At 44.6% G+C, this 24480-nt stretch overlaps 1 protein-coding gene across 1 annotated transcript in view; it reads left to right on the top strand.

Moving 5' to 3' along the window:
- The window catches only part of NFKB2 (nuclear factor kappa B subunit 2), a 56621-nt gene extending 34989 nt beyond the window's left edge, over positions 1-21632 (top strand). Inside the window, exons 12-22 of the mRNA XM_077259195.1 lie at positions 967-1188; positions 1380-1521; positions 1627-1741; positions 7765-7972; positions 8928-9097; positions 10463-10565; positions 14711-14946; positions 17062-17128; positions 18245-18417; positions 18495-18606; positions 20717-21632. Of these exons, the coding sequence (XP_077115310.1) occupies positions 967-1188; positions 1380-1521; positions 1627-1741; positions 7765-7972; positions 8928-9097; positions 10463-10565; positions 14711-14946; positions 17062-17128; positions 18245-18417; positions 18495-18606; positions 20717-20868 (1700 nt within the window). The 3' untranslated portion in view covers positions 20869-21632. The remainder of the gene's footprint in view (positions 1-966; positions 1189-1379; positions 1522-1626; positions 1742-7764; positions 7973-8927; positions 9098-10462; positions 10566-14710; positions 14947-17061; positions 17129-18244; positions 18418-18494; positions 18607-20716) is intronic.
- The last annotated feature ends 2848 nt before the right edge of the window (positions 21633-24480 follow it).

The following is a 24480-nucleotide window of genomic DNA, read 5'->3' as shown; positions in this document are numbered from 1 at the left end:
TTATAAATGTGCAATGTCTGTCTCTGACTGTGCAGGAACATGGTCTGCTCATACCACAGCTCCTGGGCAGAGGAGGAAGAAAGTGAGGATGCAGACAGGACAGCAGGGGATCACAGACCATTCTTTATGTGAGATGAAACATTTCCCTGCCTGTTTTTAAAAAAGGTTTTACTTCAAAGAAAAAAACAGCTGTGATCCCATGCTGTCCTGTCTGTATACTCTTTTGCTTCCTCCCCTGCCCAGGAGCTGTGGTATGATCAGACCATGTTCCTCTACGGTCAGAGACGGTCATTACACCAGTACACAGCAGGGGCACATTTATAAGATTATCTCAGCACAGGAACATTTTATTTAATCGCTCCCTATTGTGGAAATTATCATTCCAAGATCTATTGACTAAAATCAACTTTTGTTTGTGGGAAAACCCCCTTTAAGTATGGGAAAAAAATCTTTATAGTGTAGAATAACTGAAAATGATGCACGATAACAATTCTTGATGAGTAATGACTTCCTGTTTCCTTTTAAAAGGTTGTTCCTATTTTCATAAATGGAAATTGTTGAATGACGCTTGTAAAAACAAGCACTTTTGCGATTTACTGCTTATTGAAATTTGCAGCCATTCTATAGAGTTTTGCACTTTTTTTTACAGCTCGTTGCCTAGTAGACGAGATTAGAAGGTAACCTCGTGCTCCAGCAATCCCAGGCGGCATCAAAGCTGTGCTCCAAGCTCAATAGACAGCAGATCATGCAGAGTGTTTACCAGCTGTTCTAACAGCGGTGGTCAGTCTCCAAGGCAACGCACTGTAAACAAAGGGAAAGTGTTAATTTCTCCAGAAATGGCGGAAATTTTAACAAACTGAAAATTGCTAAATTTATTGTATTTACAAGCACTAACCAACAATATCCATTTATGAAGATGGGAATAACCTTTAAAATAAGTTCATATTGCATGTATTTAATTGTTAGGAAACCAAATGAATTTTCCACTTGGAGGCTTTCACACTGGATACTACTCGCACACTGGCGGGGCCTACCAGAGTGGCGGCTACAACATAAACGACGCATCATCGGACTTCAGTGATACAACAAAACTATCGTCAAACCTGAAAAAAGAAGAGCCCCCAACCAGCCCACCCCCAGAAAACTCCGCACCCCCACATCAAGATTCTCAGGGCAGCACACAGCAAGGTATGGAGAACACACTCACTGTTTTCTATAGCTGATTGGCCCCATTATATGATGGTACATTATTCATTTCCGTACCATTACCTGGTTTAAGATAACACTTCCTCCAGTTTAGTTTTGATGCATATTTTACCTCTCCTTCACATTTTCTGCAGCTGAAAAATTCATTTTATTTTCTTTTTTTTCCATCACAGTTCACATATGCAACATGAGAATGCTGTCTCTTGCCCAGCGCACATCCAGAGCCTTATTGGACTATGCAGTAACTGCAGACCCACGCATGTTGCTGGCTGTACAGAGGCCCTTAGCGGCTGCACGGGATCAGAATGGGGACACGTAAGAAGTTCTTGTTGACTTTAATAGTTTGATTCACTTCATGTGTAGTAGTTTATCTTTCTACATGACTGTGTGAGTTATTAATACAGTGTATTAATTCCCCAGACCGCTTCATCTAGCCATCATTCATGGACAGACCGTTGCTGCTCAGCATTTGGTAGACGTCCTTCGCAGCGTACCGAACCAACAGATCTTCAATATCCGCAACAACCTTCACCAGGTACGTCTGCTTTTCTCCACATCGACTTTTACATTTACCATCGGCACTGTCTGTGGGGAATATAATATTCTTGTGGCTCATTTAGGAGAAGCGACTGTAAACTGTAGAAAAAAAATAGGCGACTTTATCAATACTAATAATTTTTTGCACAGTCTTTTAAAATGGGTCAGATGTATCATGGCGGCTCATGCTGTGATATGGGGCATCTTTACATTTTGATTTGTAAGTTACCACCTATTAGTTGGCATATCTCGTGTTTAGGAATATGTGCTTTTTTGGTGCATGTATGGCCATAACCCTTCCTGTTAGACCACTCTCGTGAGTGTCAAAGGTTCAGATAATGTCTATATATATAATGCAAGTCACGAATTACAGGTTTTGTTTTTCTTGGTGCAAATAGTGCCAGAATTGTGGAACATTTATCGTGATATCCGCCCCCCTCCATTGTGCATAGACAGGCTGCGAGAGGACAGTAGGGTCAGGACTATAGGTCGTGGGAAGTCGTGAGGATTTTGGATTCTTTATGGCAACTCCTTCATAGTTCAATAAATAAAGTAGATTTAGCGAATTGCATATACAGATGTTCCCTCATATATTAGCTAGGTGTGCCTCCAGAAGCCACGTGCAAAATTTGCAGGTTTTAAAGTAAAGAAAGTAAAAGGTTTCTGCTCCAGGCCCTATTTTATCATTAATGGGTAATAGGGATTTATCTGATATATTTCCATTTTTGCCACCAGTACCACATCTGTTTGTTTTTACAGGAACAAGTAAATAAAAAAATAGCCAAATACAGTTTCTTATCTTTTATAATTGTAATGTATCTGTGAAATACACATGACATAAGGGTGGTAACACATGATCCTTTTTAATGCCCCCATTTACATGTAATGAGCGAGTCTCATCTGAAAAACAGATCTGAATCGTGCATGCTGTGATTTTTCTTTTTACACACGTACCCTCGGTCTGTGTAATAATGTTCTTGTGAGTGGCCACATTGACTTGCATTGCTCCGTGTGCTCCGTATTCTATAAGTTTTGCATACGAACATTTAATACGTTCATCTAATACGAGCGGCTCGACGACACCGATCACGTGTGAGTCTTTTTCAGTAGGCTCCACTTCTGATTTTGGTTTACAAATACTGATGGAAATTATTCACTAATTACTGATATAACTACTGTTGAATAAGACTTTAAAGGGTATCATGTCAGGTCACCATGAAAAGGGGCCAGGGCCATCTGTAATGGCCCCAATTAATCAACATGGGCATTTTTATATCGGTCTTGATGAAGAGTGTGCTGGAGTAAGATGTGCCAAAGCATTAAGACACATGTGCTTGTGCATCTTCTAGTTGCCGTTTTCCACCATGGGCTGGAGAACGTTTGTCGTGATTCACTCCACTTTTTGTCATAAATTATCATGCATTTGTTGGCCACGCTTACCGCACTCTCCCACTTAAGCCCACTTTTCCTAAGGTGGTGGAGCTGACCAGGGCTGGCATGGAAATGCAAAAGGGGTACGTTTTTGCATAAATACAAATTCCATAAAAAATTGCGACATTTTAAGCCAGTTTTACACAAGAACACTGGCGACAACTAATTGAAGAACCAGTTCTCATTTGTATAACTGAAGCTACACAGACGCCTACTCTGTAATTCTTTTCAGTTTTCCTTTTAAAGGGGTTGTCCGACAGTAAAAATGCATTTTTTTTTTTATTTTTTTTTTTTTTTTTTTTTTAAGCCTTTGAGTAATAAATGGAAGCATATGCTCCTTCCATTGCTCCTGCTTCTGCAGCATTGGTTGCTTAAAAAGTCTCCAGTGGCTCCATAAGTGATGTCTGCCCTTTTGAAAGTCCCAGCACCGCTGCCTCCAATTTCACTGCGTCATCAGAGAAAGTTCAATGATCCACTCTTCCAATCACAGACTGATTTCCAAACTGAACCGAGACCTCTTTGGAGCTGGCGCTGACCTCCAGAGCGGCCTGTGCTGGAATGGGAGTGTACCTCTATTTATTGTTTTTTAACCCCTTCCCGACCTGTGACACAGCGTATGCGTCATGAAAGTCGGTGCCAATCCGACCTGTGATGCATATGCTGTGTCACAGAATGATCGTGTCCCTGCAGATCGGGTGAAAGGGTTAACTCCAATTTCACCCGACCTGCAGCGACAGGGGGAGTGGTACTACAGCCCAGGGGGGGGGGGTGGCTTCGCCCCCCGTGGCTACGATTGCTCTGATTGGCTGTTTCACTTTCAACAGCCAATCAGAGCAATCTGTAATATTTCACCTATGAAAATTGGTGAAATATTACAATCCAGCCATGGCCGATGCTGCAATAGCATCGGCCATGGCTGGAGACCCCAATCTGGCCCCCCCACCGACTGACGGCGGCGATCTGCAGCCGCCGTCATTGTTCCCTACCCCGCCATCCTGTCCTAAGCGCCTTCCTCTCCCCTCCGACCCTCCCCTCCGCCGCCCCCGCTGTCCGATCGCACCCCCCCATACTTACCTAGTCCCAGTGTCCCTCCCATTGTCCTCGGTCTTCTCGCATGGGCGCCACCGGCAGATTCGTTCCCTGTACATTTTGATCGCAGTGACAGGTTCTATCATAGCGATCAAAATAAAAAAAATAGTAAATAACCCCCCCCCCCTTTATCACCCCCATAGGTAGGGACAATAATAAAATACAGAAAATATATTTATTTTTGTTTTTCCGTTAGGGTTAGGGCTAGGGTTAGGGGTAGGGCTAGGGTTGCACTTCGGGCTAGGGTTGCACTTCGGGCTAGGGTTGCACTTCGGGCTAGGGTTGCACTTCGGGCTAGGGTTGCACTTCGGGCTAGGGTTGCACTTCGGGCTAGGGTTGCACTTCGGGCTAGGGTTGCACTTCGGGCTAGGGTTGCACTTCGGGCTAGGGTTGCACTTCGGGCTAGGGTTGCACTTCGGGCTAGCGTTGCACTTAGGGTTAGCGTTGCACTTAGGGCTAGGGTTAGGGTTGCAATTAGGGTTAGGGTTACAATTAGGGTTAGGGTTACAATTAAGGTTAGAATTAGGGCTAGGGTTGGAATTATTGTTAGAATTAGGCTATGTGCACACGGTGCGGATTTGGCTGCAGATCCGCAGCGGATTGGTCGCTGCGGATTCGTAGCAGTTTTCCATCACGTTTACAGTACCACGTAAACCTATGGAAAACCAAATCCGCTGTGCCCATGGTGCGGAAAATACAGCACGGAAACGCTGCGTTGTATTTTCCGCAGCATGTCAATTCTTTGTGCGGATTCCGCAGCGTTTTACACCTGCTCCATAATAGGAATCCGCAGGTGAAATCCACACAAAAAACACTGGAAATCCGCTGTAAATCCGCAGGTAAAGCGCAGTGCGTTTTACCTGCAGAATTTTCAAAATCCGCACACAAATCCGCAACGTGAGCACATAGCCTTAGGGTTAAGGTTGGAATTAGAGTTAGGGTTGGAATTAGGTTTAAGACTAGGGTTAGGGGTGTGTTGCGGTTAGGGTTGGGATTAGGGTTAGGGGTGTGTTGGGGTTAGTGTTGGAGTTAGAATTGAGGGGTTTCCACTGTTTAGGCACATCAGGGGGTCTCCAAACGCGACATGGCGCCACCATTGATTCCAGCCAATCTTGCGTTGAAAAAGTCAAATGGTGCTCTCTCCCTTCCGAGCCCCGACGTGTGCCCAAACAGTGGTTTACCCCCACACATGGGGTACCAGCGTACTCAGGAGAAACTGCACAACAACTTTTGGGGTAAAATTTCTCCTGTAACCCTTGGGAAAATAAAAAATTGCGGGCTAAAAAATTATTTTTGAGGAAAGCAAAAATAATTTTTATTTTCACGGCTCTGCGTTATAAACTTATGTGAGGCACTTGGGGGTTCAAAGTGCTCACCACACATCTAGATAAGTTCCTTTGGGGGTCTAGTTTCCAAAATAGGGTCACTTGTGGGGAGTTTCTACTGTTTAGGCACATCAGGGGCTCTGCAAACGCAACGTGACGCCCGCAGAGCATTCCATCAAAGTCTGCATTTCAAAACGTCACTACTTCCCTTCCGAACCCCGACGTGTGCCCGAACAGTGGTTTACCCCCATATATGGGGTATCAGCGTACTCAGGAGAAACTGGACAACAACTTTTAGGGTCAAATTTCTCCTGTTACCCTTGGGAAAATAAAAAATTGCGGGCTAAAAAATCATTTTTGAGAAAAGAAAAATAATTTTTTATTTTCATGACTCTGCGTTATAAATTTCTGTGAAGCACCTGGGGGTTTAAAGTGCTCACTATGCATCTAGATAAGTTCCTTGGGGGTCTAGTTTCCAAAATGGGGTCACTTGTGGGGGAGCTCCAATGTTTAGGCACACAGGGGCTCTCCAAACGCGACATGGTGTCCGCTAACGATGGAGATAATTTTTCATTCAAAAAGTCAAATGGCGCTCCTTCCCTTCCGAGCCTTACCATGTGCCCAAACAGTGGTTTACCCCCACATATGAGGTATCAGTGTACTCAGGAGAAATTGCCCAACAAATTTTAGGATCCATTTTATCCTGTTGCCCATGTGAAAATGAAAAAATTGAGGCTAAAAGAATTTTTTTGTGAAAAAAAAAAGTACTTTTTCATTTTTACGGATCAATTTGTGAAGGACCTGGGGGTTTAAAGTGCTCACTATGCATCTAGATAAGTTCCTTGGGGGGTCTAGTTTCCAAAATGTGGTCACTTGTGGGGGAGCTCCAATGTTTAGGCACACGGGGGCTCTCCAAACGTGACATGGTGTCCGCTAAAGATTGGAGCCAAATTTTCATTCAAAAAGTCAAATGGCGCTCCTTCCCTTCCGAGCCCTGCCGTGCGCCCAAACAGTGGTTTACCCCCACATATGAGGCATCAGCGTACTCAGGACAAATTGGACAACAACTGTCGTGGTCCAGTTTCTCCTTTTACCCTTGGGAAAATAAAAAAATTGTTGCTAAAAGATCATTTTTGTGACTAAAAAGTTAAATGTTCATTTTTTCCTTCCATTTTGCTTCTGCTGCTGTGAAACACCTGAAGGGTTAACAAACTTCTTGAATGTGGTTTTGAGCACCTTGAGGGCTTGAGGGGTATAGTCTTTAGAATGGTGTCACTTTTGGGTATTTACAGCCATATAGAACCCTGAAACTGACTTCAAATGTGAGGTGGTCCCTAAAAAAATGGTTTTGTAAATTTTGTTGTAAAAATGAGAAATCACTGGTCAAATTTTAACCCTTATAACTTCCTAGCAAAAAAAAATTTGTTTCCAAAATTGTGCTGATGTAAAGTAGACATGTGGGAAATGTTATTTATTAACTATTTTGTGTCACATATCTCTGATTTAACAGAATAAAAATTCAAAATGTGAAAATTTTTTTCACAAATAAACGCAGAAATCATCGACCTAAATTTACCACTAACATGAAGCCCAATATGTCATGAAAAAAACAATCTCAGAATCGCTAGGATCCGTTGAAGCGTTCCTGAGTTATTACCTCATAAAGGGACACTGGTCAGAATTGCAAAAAACGGCAAGGTCATTAAGGCCAAAATAGGCTGGGTCATGAAGGGGTTAATCAATTGTGCCTCTTTTAAAAAAATTATTTTACCGTCGAACAACCCCTTTAAGTCCGCTTAAAGCCTGCAAATGATTTTGACAGGTATGTCAGAGCTCAGGAGTCCGGAGCAATCATTATTAGAAATGTTACCACTGTGGCGAGTTTTTTTTTTTTTTTAAGGGGGAATGTAGGTGTCCCGGTGCTTTTTATGAATTGGCTCATCATTGACATGCATGTATATAAAGGGCCTCCAAACCTGAACTCCATGCTCCATAATTTGTAGATCTGTCATGATGTTATCGGAGCGACCGGATAAGAAGAAGAAAGGCGGCCATTGGCAACAACCTGTATGTTGTGACAGTGCTGCAGAAGGGGCCAAGTGTCTGACTTAGAGCTCCAGGTTACTGTATGATGGATGTAAATACTTGTCTTCTTGTCCTGTTTCTTGTCGAACAGACTCCTCTGCACCTCGGAGTAATCACCAAGCAGTACCAGACCGTTAACATTCTGCTAAAAGCCGGAGCAGACCCCACAATTCTCGATGGCTATGGGAACTCCGTGCTTCACCTGGCAGTTCAGGCTGGAGATGTTAAAATGCTTCAGGTTCTCTTGGAAAACACATTTTCTGGATACAAAAATCTTCTGAACATGCCAGACTACAACGGTAAGCAGCGAGTCTGAGTTATCACATTCCCTTATATGTGCACTGTTCACCTTAATGGGAACCTATCGGCATTGCCCTAACCATAGGCAACATGAAAAGTAGGAGCCGGGTATGGGGAGGGAGTTTACTCTTTAGCTCCTTTCCGGTGTCATTTCACCTGCCTCTGCTTGATTTACAGATGTTTCCCCATTTGTACTGAGATAGGCCTGTCAATCATCACCGCGGTTTAGAGTAAAACTTATTTCACTGCAGTGAGAGAGCCTGCCGCTTCTTCATGCTGTTAGTGGTAAGGGCAGCAAGAAACTGCTGGCAGGTTCCCTTTAAATCTCTAACAAGGGTTAAAAAGCTTTACAATGGCAGTAATTATTGCATACTTTGCACTTGTCAGGTAGGAGCATCCATGCAAGTACAACACCATGACAATGTCCATTGCAGTCGCATCCATTACTGTATAAATGCATTCATTTCTAGGGAGGGTTTGCGTTTTCTACATGGGAAAGCTGTGTGTAAGGACCCTATATAGCGGCACACAGAATCCATATGGGTCTGTATTACAGGCCTGTACGGATTGTATGTCCCTCCATCAAGATATTGGCATGTGATTGATTAGATCACAATTTTTTCATTTCATGCTTTTCTACAGCATTTTTTTTTATGTGCCTATATATGAAAGAATAATTTTCCTTTTTCAATACTTGATTCAATGCATTTGTCCCAGGAGCGCATGTACTTGCAATAGGAAAGTGAGTAGATACTGATTTTGATTAGTGTGCTTTTACTTTTATGCATAAATCGGAATAGCATTTGAAAACCTGATCAGCCGGGGACATATTCCCTAGGGAAGGGGGAGAGTCAGTATTACACTGTGTCCATTCATATGAATTAATGTCCTGTCCAGCCACATTCACCTTGTATCTGAGCCAGCTCATACATGACATCTGTACAACTTTCCTAGGTTTATACCCAGTTCACTGGGCCGTTAAAGTGAAAAGTGATAAATGTCTGGAACATCTGGTGAAAAGTGGAGCTGAAGTCAACGCAGCCGAACGCAAGAGTGGAAGATCCCCCCTACATATGGCTGTGGAGATGGACAACCTTAATCTAGCCATGTATCTTGTTAAGAAGGTAAGAATGGGAATATTTTTGTTTTCCTATGACAGATAGGCTTTATTATCCACCATTGTAGACACACTTTGCTTTTTTCACATGTAGTGTTCAAAAATCTATTCTGGACACTTTTTAAATAACATTACATATATGGAAATGAATGGTGAAGCTTATTGGTTACTTCTGGTAATGTAGATATTTAGCAAGGAAGTTTTTAAAAAAGGGAATCTATCATAAAGTTTTTGCCACCGAATCTTAGAGCCGTATAATGTAGAGACAGAGACCCTGATTCCCGCTATGTGTCACTTATTGGGCTGTTCGCTGTATTTTTTATAAAGTCGCTGTTTTATCAGCAGGAGATGATCACTAAAGGACTAGTAAACCTGCTGCCATGTAGTCCTCCATGTTCATGAACTCTGTATAACCCCGCCACCACCACTGACTGGCAGCTTTCTGCCTATGCACAGTGTACATGGAAAACTGCTATTCAGTGATGTGGGCGGGGTTACACAGAGCTCAACATTCAGAGAACTGCTAGATCATCTGCAGATAAAACAGGGATTTTGTTAAAGCTGCAGCAAGCAGCCTGGTGAGTGATACATCACTGGAATCAGGGAATCTTGTCCTACATTGTGGTGCTCGCAAAAGGGAATCTGTCACCAGGATTTTGCAACCCCATCTAAGACAACCACCCTAAACTACTAAAACAGTCTTCTGGCGAGTAGCCCACTGAAAGCGAAATGCAAAGTTTCTATTGCTTTTGTTCCATTGCTCACCACCTCCCAAAGGCCGAATTCACACAATACAATATCATTCAAGTTAAATCCAGTTGTTGTATTTTTTTTTTTTTACCGAACCATTTACAGTTTTCAATATTACAAAATTGCAATGTATCCGTAAAAAGGATGCTGTATGGGATCAGTGTATTATTTTTTTTTTTGTCTGCACAACCATAGACTTGAATGGATGAGTGTGACCCGACCTGCAGAAGAAACTAGTGTGTGCTAGGATTCCCCTCCCCCACAAGCAGATTTGGTCTGTGACCACAATCTCATCTGCACTGCCCCATTGAATAACATTGGTCTGAGTGATGTCTATTTTTCACAGACCGCAATTGGACCAAAAATACGTTGGTGTGAACAAGCCCTAACTGAGGAAAGAGTCTTGCGTCTATCCAGAGGCTGAAGCTTGCACTAACCTGAGACATGGCAGTTCAGGGTTGTGTACACACAGCACAAATCTCTCCTCTGTCCTTATAGCTTACTTCAGTTTATATTCAATCAAGACGACGTCTGGACAAATTCTGATATTATTGTCAAGCCATTGTAAAGATCTCACTTCCAGAATGTTACATTCCTCACTTGTTTGTATATTCTTTTTCAGCTGGGTGCAAATGTCAATGCTCAGACATTTGGCGGCAATACCCCTCTGCATCTGGCTGCCAGCCTTGGTTCTCCAGTCCTCACAAAGATGCTCATCAATGAGGGTAATTATAATGTGTTCTGCAGATTGCAAAACTGATAGGGATGAGGAGCCATGCTTACAAGGATGGGGATGAGGGGGGCATGTATACTAGGACAGGGATGAAGGGGCCATGTGTACCATTATAGGAATGAGGCGGCCATGCATACCAGGATGGGGGCTATACATACCAGGATAGGGATGAGGAGCCATGCATACAAGGATGGGGATGAGGGGGGCATGTATACCAGGATAGGGATGAGGGGGGCATGTATACCAGGATAGGGATGAGGGGGCGGCCCATTCATACCAGGATAGGGATGAGAAGGGCATGTATACCAGGATAGGGATGAGAGGGGCATGCATACCAGGATAGGGATGAGAGGGGCATGCATACCAGGATAGGGATGAGAGGGGCATGCATACCAGGATAGGGATGAGGAGCCATGCACACCAGGATAGGGATGAGGAGCCATGCACACCAGGATAGGGATGAGGAGCCATGCACACCAGGATAGGGATGAGGAGGCCATGCATACCAGGATAGGGATGAGGGAGCCAAGCATACCAGGATAGGGATGAGAGGGGCATGCACACCAGGATAGGGATGAGAAGCCATGCACACCAGGATAGGGATGAGGAGCCATGCACACCAGGATAGGGATGAGGAGGCCATGCATACCAGGATAGGGATGAGGAGCCATGCACACCAGGATAGGTATGAAGGGGCCATGTCTACCAGGATAGGGATGAAGGGGCCATGTGTACCATTATAGGAATGAGGCGGCCATGCATACCAGGATGGGGGCTATACATACCAGGATAGGGATGAGGAGCCATGCATACAAGGATGGGGATGAGGAGCCATGCATATCAGGATACGGATGAGGGGGCCATGCATACCAGGATGGAGATGAGAGAGCCACGTGTACCAGGATAGGGATGAGGGGGCCATCCATACCTGTCTTATACTCGATAAGTTTTCCCAGTTTTTATGGTAAAATTAGGTGTCTCGGCTTATATTCGAGTATCTACAGTATGCCCGGGAAATATCTGATTCCCATGGCCAGTGATACGATTCCAGCAGCTATGTATCAGCACAAGGTTTACATTACCAAGTTTGAGCACAGTTGTGGTATCTCCTTTTAAAGTTTCTTTAAAGATGTCACCAGGTCAATTTTTGCTATTTTTATTCCTGCTGCTGTGTTTTTTTGTCTTGTTTTTTAAAAATCTGCCATATGCTTCTAGAGATGTGAGGCTTTTCATTTAGTACAATTTTTTCCTCTCGGGGAGGGGGGGGATGGGTTGCTGTCAACACAGGATTTTCTGGGGTGTGTCTATAGGATGCTCTGCGTTATTTTTCCTCTCTGATTCACTAGAGTTTGCTGAATGCAGACTGTTTTAGCATGGCGTTTTAACTTTTTTATAACCAGAATTTGAGATGTTTCATGTTACCTGAACCATGAGCAGCATCGATCAGGGACATGCATTTATGCTTCATCCTGAATTGCTGCGGCACTTCAGAGAAAACACAATTTAAAGTGGAGTCAGGAGCTGGACACTAGTCATCTGTTCAGGCCCCTGCTGGCTTCTGCTTGGCTTGATTGACAAGTCTTTTGCGGCACATGCTTATCAATTACCATATATACTCGAGTATAAACCGACCCGAGTATAAGCCAAGGCGCCTAATTTTGCCACAGAAAACTGGGTAACTGCATTGTCCCCTCATCCCTGTCCTGCTATGTGTGGCTCCCCCGGTCTCCTAGTTGTATGCATGGCTCGGCGTCCTCCCCCCTTGCATTCATGGCTCTGCATCCTCCCCGTCCTCCCCCTTGTATGTATGGCTCGGCGTCCTCCCCCTTGTATGCATGGCTCGGCGTCCTCCCCCTTGTATGCATGGCTCGGCGTCCTCCCCCTGTATGCATGGCTCGGCATCCTCCCCCATCATACTCGCCCTCCTTGCTCGGCCGCTGCATGTCCCTGCATCTCCATTGTCCTGGCGCAGCAGCGAGCTCTTCCTGTGCTGAGCGGTCACGTGGTACTGCTCATTAATATAATGAATATGTGCTCCACCCCTATTGGAGTGGAGATGCGTGCATATTCATTACCTTAATGAGCGGTACCACGGGACCGCTGAACACAGAAAGAGCTGCCACACCAGGACAACAGAGATGCAGCAACCGTACGAGGAGGAGTATGATGTCACGGCTCCTGCCGCGGCTCCCCCTCCCCTGCCGGCTTTCTGGACAATAACTCGTGTATAAGCAGAGGGGGGAGTTATCAGCACAAAAAAAATGTGCTGAAAATCTCAGCTTATACACGAGTATATACAGTAAGCAGAGCTGGGTGGTGAAAAAATGGTCGTGGCCCAAATGACTGGTTTCCCTCTTCCTAGGGTCCTCTGGCCTCCCTTTTCTTAGGATCATTTGGTCTCCCTGTTCCTAAAGTCCTCTAGAGTCCCTCTTTCTAGGGTCATGTGATCGCCCTCTTTCTAGGGTCGTGTGATCGCCCTCCTTCTAGGGTCATCTGGTCGTCCTCTTTCTCGGGTCGTCTGGTCGCCCTCTTTCTCGGGTCGTCCGGTCGCCCTCTTTCTCGGGTCGTCCGGTCGCCCTCTTTCTCGGGTCGTCTGGTGGCCCTCTTTCTCGGGTCGTCTGGTGGCCCTCTTTCTCGGGTCGTCTGGTCGCCCTCTTTCTCGGGTCGTCTGGTCGCCCTCTTTCTCGGGTCGTCTGGTCGCCCTCTTTCTCGGGTCGTCTGGTCGCCCTCTTTCTCGGGTCGTCTGGTCGCCCTCTTTCTCGGGTCGTCTGGTCGCCCTCTTTCTCGGGTCGTCTGGTCGCCCTCTTTCTCGGGTCGTCTGGTCGCCCTCTTTCTCGGGTCGTCTGGTCGCCCTCTTTCTCGGGTCGTCTGGTCGCCCTCTCCCTCTTTCTTGGGTCGTCTGGTCGCCCTCTCCCTCTTTCTCGGGTCGTCTGGTCGCCCTCTTTCTCGGGTCGTCCGGTCGCCCTCTTTCTCGGGTCGTCCGGTCGCCCTCTTTCTCGGGTCGTCTGGTGGCCCTCTTTCTCGGGTCGTCTGGTCGCCCTCTTTCTCGGGTCGTCTGGTCGCCCTCTTTCTCGGGTCGTCTGGTCGCCCTCTTTCTCGGGTCGTCTGGTCGCCCTCTTTCTCGGGTCGTCTGGTCGCCCTCTCCCTCTTTCTTGGGTCGTCTGGTCGCCCTCTCCCTCTTTCTCGGGTCGTCTGGTCGCCCTCTTTCTCGGGTTGTCTGGTCGCCCTCTTTCTCGGGTCGTCCGGTCGCCCTCTTTCTCGGGTCGTCTGGTCGCCCTCTTTCTCGGGTCGTCTGGTCGCCCTCTTTCTCGGGTCGTCTGGTCGCCCTCTTTCTCGGGTCGTCTGGTCGCCCTCTTTCTCGGGTCGTCTGGTCGCCCTCTTTCTCGGGTCGTCTGGTCGCCCTCTTTCTCGGGTCGTCTGGTCGCCCTCTTTCTCGGGTCGTCTGGTCGCCCTCTTTCTCGGGTCGTCTGGTCGCCCTCTTTCTCGGGTCGTCTGGTCGCCCTCTTTCTCGGGTCGTCTGGTCGCCCTCTTTCTCGGGTCGTCTGGTCGCCCTCTTTCTCGGGTCGTCTGGTCGCCCTCTTTCTCGGGTCGTCTGGTCGCCCTCTTTCTCGGGTCGTCTGGTCGCCCTCTTTCTCGGGTCGTCTGGTCGCCCTCTTTCTCGGGTCGTCTGGTCGCCCTCTTTCTCGGGTCGTCTGGTCGCCCTCTTTCTCGGGTCGTCTGGTCGCCCTCTTTCTCGGGTCGTCTGGTCGCCCTCTTTCTCGGGTCGTCTGGTGGCCCTCTTTCTCGGGTTTTCTGGTCGCCCTCTCTTTCTCTGGTCTCCCTGTTCCTGATGTCCCTAGGCATTGCTTTGTTTCAGAGTAAATTTCTGCTGCCTATGTTCCAAGCAGTATTTAATCACCTGGAAGGTTCTCATAGTCACATGCCATAATAATAAAACATTATACATTCAACTCACTCTAGTGGTGGTTAAAAGGTGCTGGAATCAGTAAGTGAAAAACTTAAGGTGTTGCTTAAAGTTGGCCATTAAGTTTGGACCGTGCTTCCCTTAGGCTGGTGTTTGCATTGACATACATTTTTTTTAGTTTGTTGTTTTTCTGGGTCTTGGAGAATTTACATATTTTATTTTCTGCTTGTCAGGTGCAAATGCTCTCTTAGAAAATGATGAACCCGTGCATGCAGCTGCCTCCAGCGACAGTGATGATACCGACAGCGAGTCAGATGTGGAAATGGATACCGACTCTGACCAGCAGGGGGAGACTGAATCAGAAGAGGATGACACCATAGACACCGAACAGGATAACGGAAGAATACACTGTGGTGTCAAGAGGCGGCATCCTGGACACAGACCGCTAGATTTAACCAAAAGTCAAAAGGTAAGCCTTTCACAGTGTTGTCAATACAAGGTATTTATTACTTGAATTATTCTATACACAGTAAGTTGGATAATTCTACAATATACAAGTACAGTTCACAGTGACAATTGTGGTTTCAGGTGGCTTTTCAGAATAGACTGTTATGTACATAAAGGAATAACATTATTTCTGGCCTTTTATATGACTTGTAGCCTTCAGTTTCATCCATTTGCTCTTGTCACTAGAGGCCACAACAGCAGCTCTTTGTGTCTGTTTGCTTGCTTCTCTGTCCATCTCCTTTGCTCCTCCCTTTACTATACACTTTGGCCATGTGCACATGTTCAGTATTTTTCGCGTTTTTTTCGCGTTTTTTCGCTATAAAAACGCGAAAAAAACGCGAAAAAAGCTAACATATGCCTCCTATTTACAGTGTATTCCGCATTTCTTGTGCAATTGTTGCATTTTTTTCCCGCGAAAAAAATCGCATCACGGGAAAAAAAAGCAACATGTTCATTAAAAATGCGGAATTGCGGGGATTCCACACACCTAGGAGTGCATTGATCTGCTTACTTCCCGCACGGGGTTGTGCACACCATGCGGGAAGTAAGCAGATTATGTGCGGTTGGTACCTAGGGTGGAGGAGAGGAGACTCTCCTCCACGGACTGGGCACCATATAATTGGTAAAAAAAAAAAGAATTAAAATAAAAAATAGTCATATACTCACCCTCTGATGGCCCCCGAAGTGTTCCCGCCTCTCAGCGCTGCATGCTCTCTCTTCGGTTCCTATAGCTGGTGTGTGTGAAGGACCTGCGATGACGTCGCGGTCTTGTGATTGGTCGCGAGACCGCTCATGTGACCGCTCACGTGACCGTGACGTCACCGAAGGTCCTGCACGCACCATCTATAGGAACGGACGCCGCTGAGGAGATCAGCTGTCTGCAGATGAGTATAGCCATTTTTTTTTTTATTATTATTATTCTTAAACATTCTATCTTTTACTATAGATGCTGCACAGGCAGCATCTATAGTAAAAAGTTGGTCACACTTGTCAAACACTATGTTTGACAAGTGTGACCAACCTGTCAGTTTTCCAAGCGATGCTACAGATCGCTTGGAAAACTTTAGCATTCTGCAAGCTAATTTCGCTTGCAAAATGCTAAAAAAAACCGCGAAAAAAAAAAAACGCAAAAAAAAAAATGCGGATTTCTTGCAGAAAATTTCCGGTTTTCTTCAGGAAATTTCTGCAAGAAATCCTGACGTGTGCACATACCCTTAGGCAACCACTGTAATCTGATCCCTCAGTGAAGACAGATGTGTGCAGTTTTGGAGATTGCATGATCAATGCAGGGGGCAGATAAGAAGTGACTGCATGTAGAGGGAGGCATTTTTCACTTATAAAATATATTTCTAAATTTCTTCTTTTAAGCAAAAAATTGGGCGATCATTCTACTTGTAAGGATATTGGCCCTTAACGCTAAGGTGGCCCTTTACTTCCAGTGTGAGATTCATTCATTTTCCTTTCTTATATATCTGAAATGCAGTGACTAGAAGGTGCATCTGTTGCAGTTAGTGCGACATTCACCCCTTCCTCTGTGTGTCACTGTATTGTACTCTGCATCTTCAGCCCTGAGTCCTTGAAGCGAATTGATGGATATTGTGTAAGCGCTTGGCTCGTGTCCCCCAACCTGTCAGCTACGTGACGCAAGTCTGCTTTTTGCAATCTGTCATTTGGATAAAACTCGCAGCTCGGAAGAAACGAGAGTGACCATTTAACTGAAATATCACAGCTGATTTTGCAGCTTCATGTCCTCACGGCACAGAACAAATTGTACATCAGAAATGCCGGCACGTAGGGTTCCTGGGTGATAAATGGTGACATCTAAACCTGTCGATTTCTTGCATAAAAGAGAATAAAAATGTCTTTGAGCCATATTACCAAATATAACGCACAAAACTGCTGTAAGCAGCTGAAAATCGGATAATGTCGGATACATGAGACCAAGGATGAGTTTCAAATACATTTTTGAAGGCAGCACAGACAAATCTGGACTGCTGTCCCTAAACGTACACATGCTATACTATAGATTGTACCCCATACTAATGATGGCTTGCCTATAAATCGCTTTGTATCTTAGGTGCGAGATATCCTGTCTAAACATCCACCTGGAGGAACAGCTAGAAAACCAGTGGGACCAGAGCCAGGTAAATTTGCACATCACAACCCCTTTTATTGCTGAAGAATAGTCCTTCATTCCTATTGTCCATTCATTACCATTATCGGCACACAAAATAATAGATTGTAGAATTCTTCACCAGTAGTATGGGTGAAATCTGCAGAAAAATTGCTGAAAGAATAGACATGCCTGACAAGTAAAAAAAAAAAGAAATGTTTGCATGAGACTTCAGGAATGACATTCACTTTACTAAGACTAGGAAATTCTTCAGGTTTTGTGACAAAACTGCGCAGAAAAAAATACGTGTGCCTAGATGCTAGGGAAAGTACATCAATTACCTTTGCATTTTACACAGTGTAATACATGAATCCAATAAAATGCCTCATAGCCTCCTTGTTGGGGAAGATCTCAGTTGGGCTTTGTTCTCCAAGAAGCCACCAGGAGGGTTGTGTGTTGGAGAGTTTTTTTAGGGGGTCACAGGAGTCAAGCGCTTACAATACCCCAGCACTCTTGATGACTTGTACGGGTGTCACCTTCCCTCTAACTCCACATATTTCAGCAAAGCAGATTCAAGCTATCGTGGAAACACAAGAAGTCACAATTTCTGCACAACTGCAGTGCGCCAAAATTTAGCGACCTTTCAAAGCTTTTATGCCTTTTTTTTGTCTTAAAAGCTTTGATCAGTCAGCCCCTAAATGTGTGCTGGGTACAATGCTGGATTGCAGGGTTGGTTGGTTTTCTGCTGGAGGCCATAGATGGTTAGTTATGGCAGTGAGTGGAATAAATACTGCAAAATTCTATGGAAATCGTGGACAAAAACCTGCTGCCGTCTGCAATAGGACTGGGATTTTAGGTGATTTTTAGGGAAACAAGAAAAAAAGACCGATAGTCAAGTTCTGAGATGACCGAGTCACAGCCATCTCTTCGAGCTTGGATTTTGTCGGTGGAGCATAGATGTCCACTTGTAATAGATACAAAGGTTCAAAGTAGCTTGTGATGGTTAGAAAGTGAAATGGGCTTTAATTTACAAATGGGCGGTATACATGTGAATCCAGAGAAATAAGACAGATGAGGCCGAGCCGGCAGACTTCAGTGTGGTGGCATCGGTGGATTTCAAAGAAACCTTTTTGCTTTTTTATTTCAGTGAATGTCCTCTCCCTGGAGACCAATACTGTGCAGCGTCTTGGGAGACTGTTAAATCAGGGTCAGACCGGATCTGATTGGACTGAACTCGCCTCACGTCTACGACTTCAAAGCTTAGTCGACACTTACAGGAACACTTCCTCCCCGACAGAAAGTCTTCTTCGAGGTTATGAGGTAGGTTGGTAGCTTGTGTTACACTTCTGTGGATAGCCTTTTCTGTTAAGTAGCTAATACTCTTCTTTGTTTATTAGCTTGCTGGTGGAAGCCTAAATGAGCTAATCCAAACTCTACAGTCCATGGGGTTAAATGAGGGGGTCGAGCTCCTACGGAAATCTGACACCTACATCAAGCAGGAGACTCAAGGTAGGCCTTTCTACTTGTACAGTGAGTGATAGGCCCATCCTGTATGGCGAGCAGCTGGTGTAGAGGAGTATCCTTATGCCATATACATTGCATTTTGTTCCAGAATTATTCTTTGTGTAGCCTTTGTGTAGCCTAAATGCACCAAAATATTATTGATACATGATAAAACCTTTGTGTAGTCACCTATATTCCGGGAGTGGAGGGAGTCTGTATTCTGCTAGTGGTGCTGTAGATGTGGACTGAATCTACCGGTTTACATAAGCTTCAAATCAATAGTATTACACTGATTAACCATCCATATAGGGGACTTGCAGTTATATAAAATTCATACCAGTCATCTGTATTTTAATGTAATTTTTGCACAAAAAGCTACTTTTTTAACACGTAGATTGCTTGGTGCACTGTTACCTTCTTCGATTTGCATATTAAGCTCAGTCCCTTACCTTGATTGTCTACATTCGCTTGGTAAGGGCAAATGCTGATTAAAAACAATCCCTGTGTCTGAGATTGAGCACTGACACTGAAGGAGCCGAGCACTATTCTCCGTGTCGGTGCAGGCGCGCACACAATGCGTTCTGCTGCCGTTGCTGAATATTCCCGGAAGTGTTGAGCGGAGCTCCCCCAGTGTCAGTACGCAAGTGCAGAAACTGTGATTGATTCTAGAGGGTGTTCGCTATTACCAAGTAAGCGATGTCAGTCAGGGTAAGGGACTGATCTTAACATGCAAGTCAAAGGGCGTAACTGCACGAAGCCATCGCCCACCCCAAGGGTGCGGTGAATTTCCCTCATTTGCATATTAAAAACATTTCTGCAAATATAATTCTAAAATGTAGATGCCTGATATAGTTTTTTTTGAGGGGCCAGGTCCCATATATATAAATGTTTAAATGGGTTGTCTTGTCTTAGATTACAAGTCTGCGGTCACGCTATGCCTTCAGATTTGTGAATCTTCACATCGCGCAGTGCTGGGAGAGGTGGGTGTCTGACATATGTACGGTCACACACCTGACTCGCCTGGCACCAGAGAATCCACAGTGTGCGCGATGGGAAGATTCACAGATCTGCTGTCACTGTGTGACTGCAGACTTGTACCCGAAGGAACCATAGTTTTAGCAATATTTGTATGTTCAGTTGGAATTGCATGCGTTTCCAAAGCCCTATGTCGGCTTACCTGCTAACCAGAGGCAATAAGCTTGGTTATTTGCATGTGAAATATGAAGAGCGGATTCTCTACAGTGTTGGTCTGGTTCATTAACATAGGTTACTATTCCCCAAGGAGTAGCTACTTGATACTTCTGTGATATCAGAACAGCCAGATGCAGATTTTCTCCACCTCGTTATGCTAATGCCTCCTATTTAGTTTACACATCTTGAAATCTTTAAGATCAAGGAAAATATTTAGAATTGAGAGTCCTCAGTGGTTGACCACTGAGGACTCTCAATTCTAAATATTTTTCTATCTACTGGCTAACACGGTACCAAGATATATATCTTTCCTGTATTAAAATCAAGGAGGCATTTATCTACATGTACACAAGTCTACCTATTTGTAGACCTAAAGCATAGGGTCCATTTTATCTTGAAACTCCTCTAATAAATATGTAAACTTGAAGGACCAGACATGTTGAAGTCCAGTGTGCCCAATCTGCCTTTTCCTGAATTCGGTTGTGGTTAGCATGTTGAAAAACCACCCATTTAGAGACTCATCTGATGCGTAAAGTCACTGTCAGTCAACCTTGCTCCATTTTCCCCCTTGCAATAAGAGCCTACTAGTAAATTGTTTGCTAGTGAAACCTTTAACGATATCAGATCATTTAGATATTCACGTTCATTATTTGTATTTAATAAAAATTAATGGTTGGGTGTGACGTTAAGGTCTATATAGTCATTAGGCTGCAACATCTCCGTGTACTTTAGGACCATTTCTGGAACTGCATACTGACATTGTTGGGTAGGGAAGACTTTAAGAGTTCTTCAGAGTAAGCGGGATCCGTTTACACATACGGATATAAGATTCAATCTACAGTGAGAGAAAACCTTTGTTTCAGATGTCATTTCAGGCTGAACTACATACAGATCTGGTGGTGACCATTGATGTTTTCATTTCTAGAGTCAAAGGTGGACAGCGCATATGGAAGCCAGTCTGTGGACAATGACCAATCTACGGCTTCAGAACCTCAGAAGCCTTTCCCCACGGGGTGTACAAGGAGGTCTCCTACACAAGAACTAGCACCACAGACAGAACCAGCGAGCGGACAGTAACCGGTCACCTGATAATGATAAACTCTGAGGAGATCTATTAATGGTAACAAGGAAACCTTACACTTGGTGGCTGATGGGATGACCTGAGGATGAGTTCTTTCCTAGGGATGCAGTTGGTGATAATCTAGAATACATCCTAAAATCACAATTTCATCTAATTCTGATGGACACTTTCCTGCCTTTGCCTGCCCCTCCATCCTGTTTGTGTGCTCACATGCAGAAGTGCAGTAACTGATGAGAAGACCCAATACGACCAACATCAACATGAGCCTGGAGTTCTGCACAAAGACTGGAATAATATGTGAACCCTTCCCTTTGTAGACCGTATGAATGAAATGCAAGTTAATTGGAAACTCAAGCACCAGCAAATGCAAACTATGTCATAATGAAGTGTCTGCAGAAATCGGGAGTAAGCGGCTCCTGGTGTTCCCGTGAAATGGAGCACAATATCCCTTAAATTGGTCATTTCCAACACATGGCTGTCCAGTAGTTGTGAAACTACAACTTCCAGCATGTCCTGGGAACTGCTGAAGAGCCACAGGTTGCAAATCACTGTTGTAACCTCTAGTTTATTCGCTCTTATTACTGTTATTTAAAGGTTTGTTTTTACTAAAAATAAATATCTTTTATATGTGACACATTTTCGTAATCTAGAAATGTGTAAATTCTCTGTCTAGAAGCGGTTATTGCTTTCTTTTAAGATGTTCCAATGTGTGGGGATCCTATAAGCTAAAAATTCAATAAAATAGCAGCAGCCACTTTTATCCATGTCTTGGAGTGAAATCTTGCGTTATAAAACATGTACTAATCTCCATCTGAGATTTATACTGGTTCCCAATACAGCACATTGTATTAGGAACAGTTAGATTGATCCTTTGTGTAGCAGACATTTCTCATACTATTAACTGTGCTTTTGTAACTACTGATAAATGATTGATCAGATGTGTGCAGAAATCTTGTGTCGGTAGGCTCCACTTCTGGCTCCAAGCACATACGGCAACAAAATGCCAAGTTGTCTTGGGTTACAGAAGCGTCCGCAGTAAAGATAGGTGGGTAAATGTCAAATATCACATTTATTTGGACCAATAAAACCAGAGTGAGCCTGAAACGTGTAGACCCGGTGTCTCTCACTCCTCCCTCCCTTCTGTTTTTCTCATTGTGTTTTTCATTTTTTCTTGGTTTTAATGGTCCAGATAAATGGTATTTTAATTTCCTTCCTATTTTTGCTGTGGATGCTGGATTCACTCCCTTGTTTTGCTGCATTCATCGCCCAGAAGCCGGTCTGGAGTCTCTGTGCACCGCAGCCCGATCGAGGCATTTTCCCGTACTAGGTGAGCTGATATAAATGCTTTTTATATGTGTATGTATGCATGTAATGTAGTGCGAGCGTGTTAATATACTCTCCTACCATCGCTCTCTCCGGTGTCCAGCGCTGTTCTTCTGAATGACCTCAACGCTCTGCAGATTCCTCTGGGTCTCGCTGCTGCTCTCTGTCACTTGGATGTGACTTTTACAATGTAAACCTATGGAGCTTCAGTCCCTATGGCTTTCGTTGTAACAGATTGAGCCGGCAGGTGACGTCACTGAGAAGATCAGGAGAACAGCGCTGGACACCGGAGAGGGCTATGGTAGGTGATTATATTAATACACTTACACTACACTACATGACGCGATCACTAGCGGGTTGGGGAATACTCACTTGGCTGTGAGATTTAAGGCACACAGGAACACTTTCCAGTTTAAATAGTCTATGCGGTTTATTATACAGTCATAAACTGTACCACGACCAGTCCATTACACACTGTATCGGAACATGACATTAGGTTGCGGTCACTAAACATGCTGGACCTCACTCCGTCCAGTTACTATGGCTGACCGCACATTTCATTAACTGACCCTCGTCAGTACACACAGTCCCCCAACTCTGGGTTACCTTCCTGGAGCTCCTGCTCCACATGCTGACCTCCTGTCAGTCCTCTCTCCTGGGGAAACTGTCTTACTGGGATCACCTTCCTTGTGACCAGGGCACTCATGACAGTCCAGACCCGCAGAAGAAACGGTAGCTTCCCCAACGCAGTGCCGTCACAGACTCTGAACATACGGCCTCTCCATGTGCTATTCAGGAAGTCCAACTCCCAGGATCTTCCAACACAGGCCTTCAGATCCATGGCCTCACCATGTGCTCTTCAGGGATCCGATCCTACTCCCAGGATCTCCCAACGCAGCGGCCATCCAGGATCTTACACACACAGGTCCATACATTCTCAACCACAGAGACCATGTGACCACACCATGGTCACATTATATACTCCCACTCCCATAGGTGGGAGGTGTGTGTGGTTAGTCAGACCTGCCCAGTTCTCTGACTAACCCTGTAAGCCTCCCTTTAAAGCTACACAAACGCAACTCTTATAGAACTACAAGTCCCAGGACAACAATACTGGCTTACAGCTCAGACTCCCTCTGCAACACATACCGGCCATTTACAATCATGCCGGACACTGTCTAAGCATCATAGTTATGCCTGCATCTGCCATGCACTCCCATGGCCTCAATACGCTTCTATGCGTATTCTGAGAACATGCAGCACCCCCTAGCTGTAACGGGTCACTGCATCACAATGCACATACACATGTAAACAATAGTGGAGGTGTTTCTTTAAGTTCCCATGATGAGTTTTTGATGCTATTTTTTTTTTCTACCCCCAAAAATACAGCATATTACAGTTCCAGCAAAGTGGACCGGATTTATAGAAATCTCCTGCCCACTGTGCATTTTTCTTTGTGCTGTGTAAACTGACCTGTTTTGCGTGTTTAAAAGTCACATGTCAATTTCAATTTTGGGTACGCTGAGCTTTTGTGCAAATTTTCGCCATAGATTCTAAAAATCTGCAGGTAAAAACGGATGTAATCCAGATGTCACTATATCTATAACATTTTCCCAAATACTAGGATGTATCAAAAACACAGCAGAAGCATTACAGACCAAAAAGACAAAAAGCACGATAACACAGATAAATGAAGTTACTTGCGTTTATATTTACATAAGGTCCACGTGACCACGCCAGTACTCTGGTCAGTATTTCACCTAAGTATTTGTATGCCAAAACCAGGAGTGAGAGAAAAAGTAAAATAGAAACATGTCGCCCCTTCTGTATTTATCACCCACTCTTGGTTTTGGCTTACAGATACTGATGTAAAATACTGACCGTGTGAACGTGGCCTTAGAGGAAAGGTATAATAGAAACACATGCACCACTTCTGCATTTTTCACCAAGGCCACGTTCACACTTTCAGTATTTGGTCTGTATTTTACCTCCGTATTTGTAACGCAAAATCAGGAATGGAACAGTTACAGGAAAAGTATATTGGGAAAAATGTGCATCACTCCTGCATTTTTCGCCCACTACTGGTTTGGTTTACAAACACTGATGTGAACGTGGACTGCCAAGTGTAGAAAAATCTGCAACGTCAAAAACTCATCAAGTACTCAGTGCATGTTTAACCCCTTCCGATACGCATTAAAACGGCGATCATTAAGGGGCCTGATTCCCTCATTGCCGTTTCATAACGGCAATGGGAAATAAGGGAATAGTGCTGCCTGGCGATGGCA

This window comes from Ranitomeya variabilis, chromosome 4, assembly GCF_051348905.1.
Source record: "Ranitomeya variabilis isolate aRanVar5 chromosome 4, aRanVar5.hap1, whole genome shotgun sequence".
Lineage (NCBI taxonomy): Eukaryota > Metazoa > Chordata > Amphibia > Anura > Dendrobatidae > Ranitomeya > Ranitomeya variabilis.
This window is presented reverse-complemented; position numbering and strand designations above follow the sequence as displayed.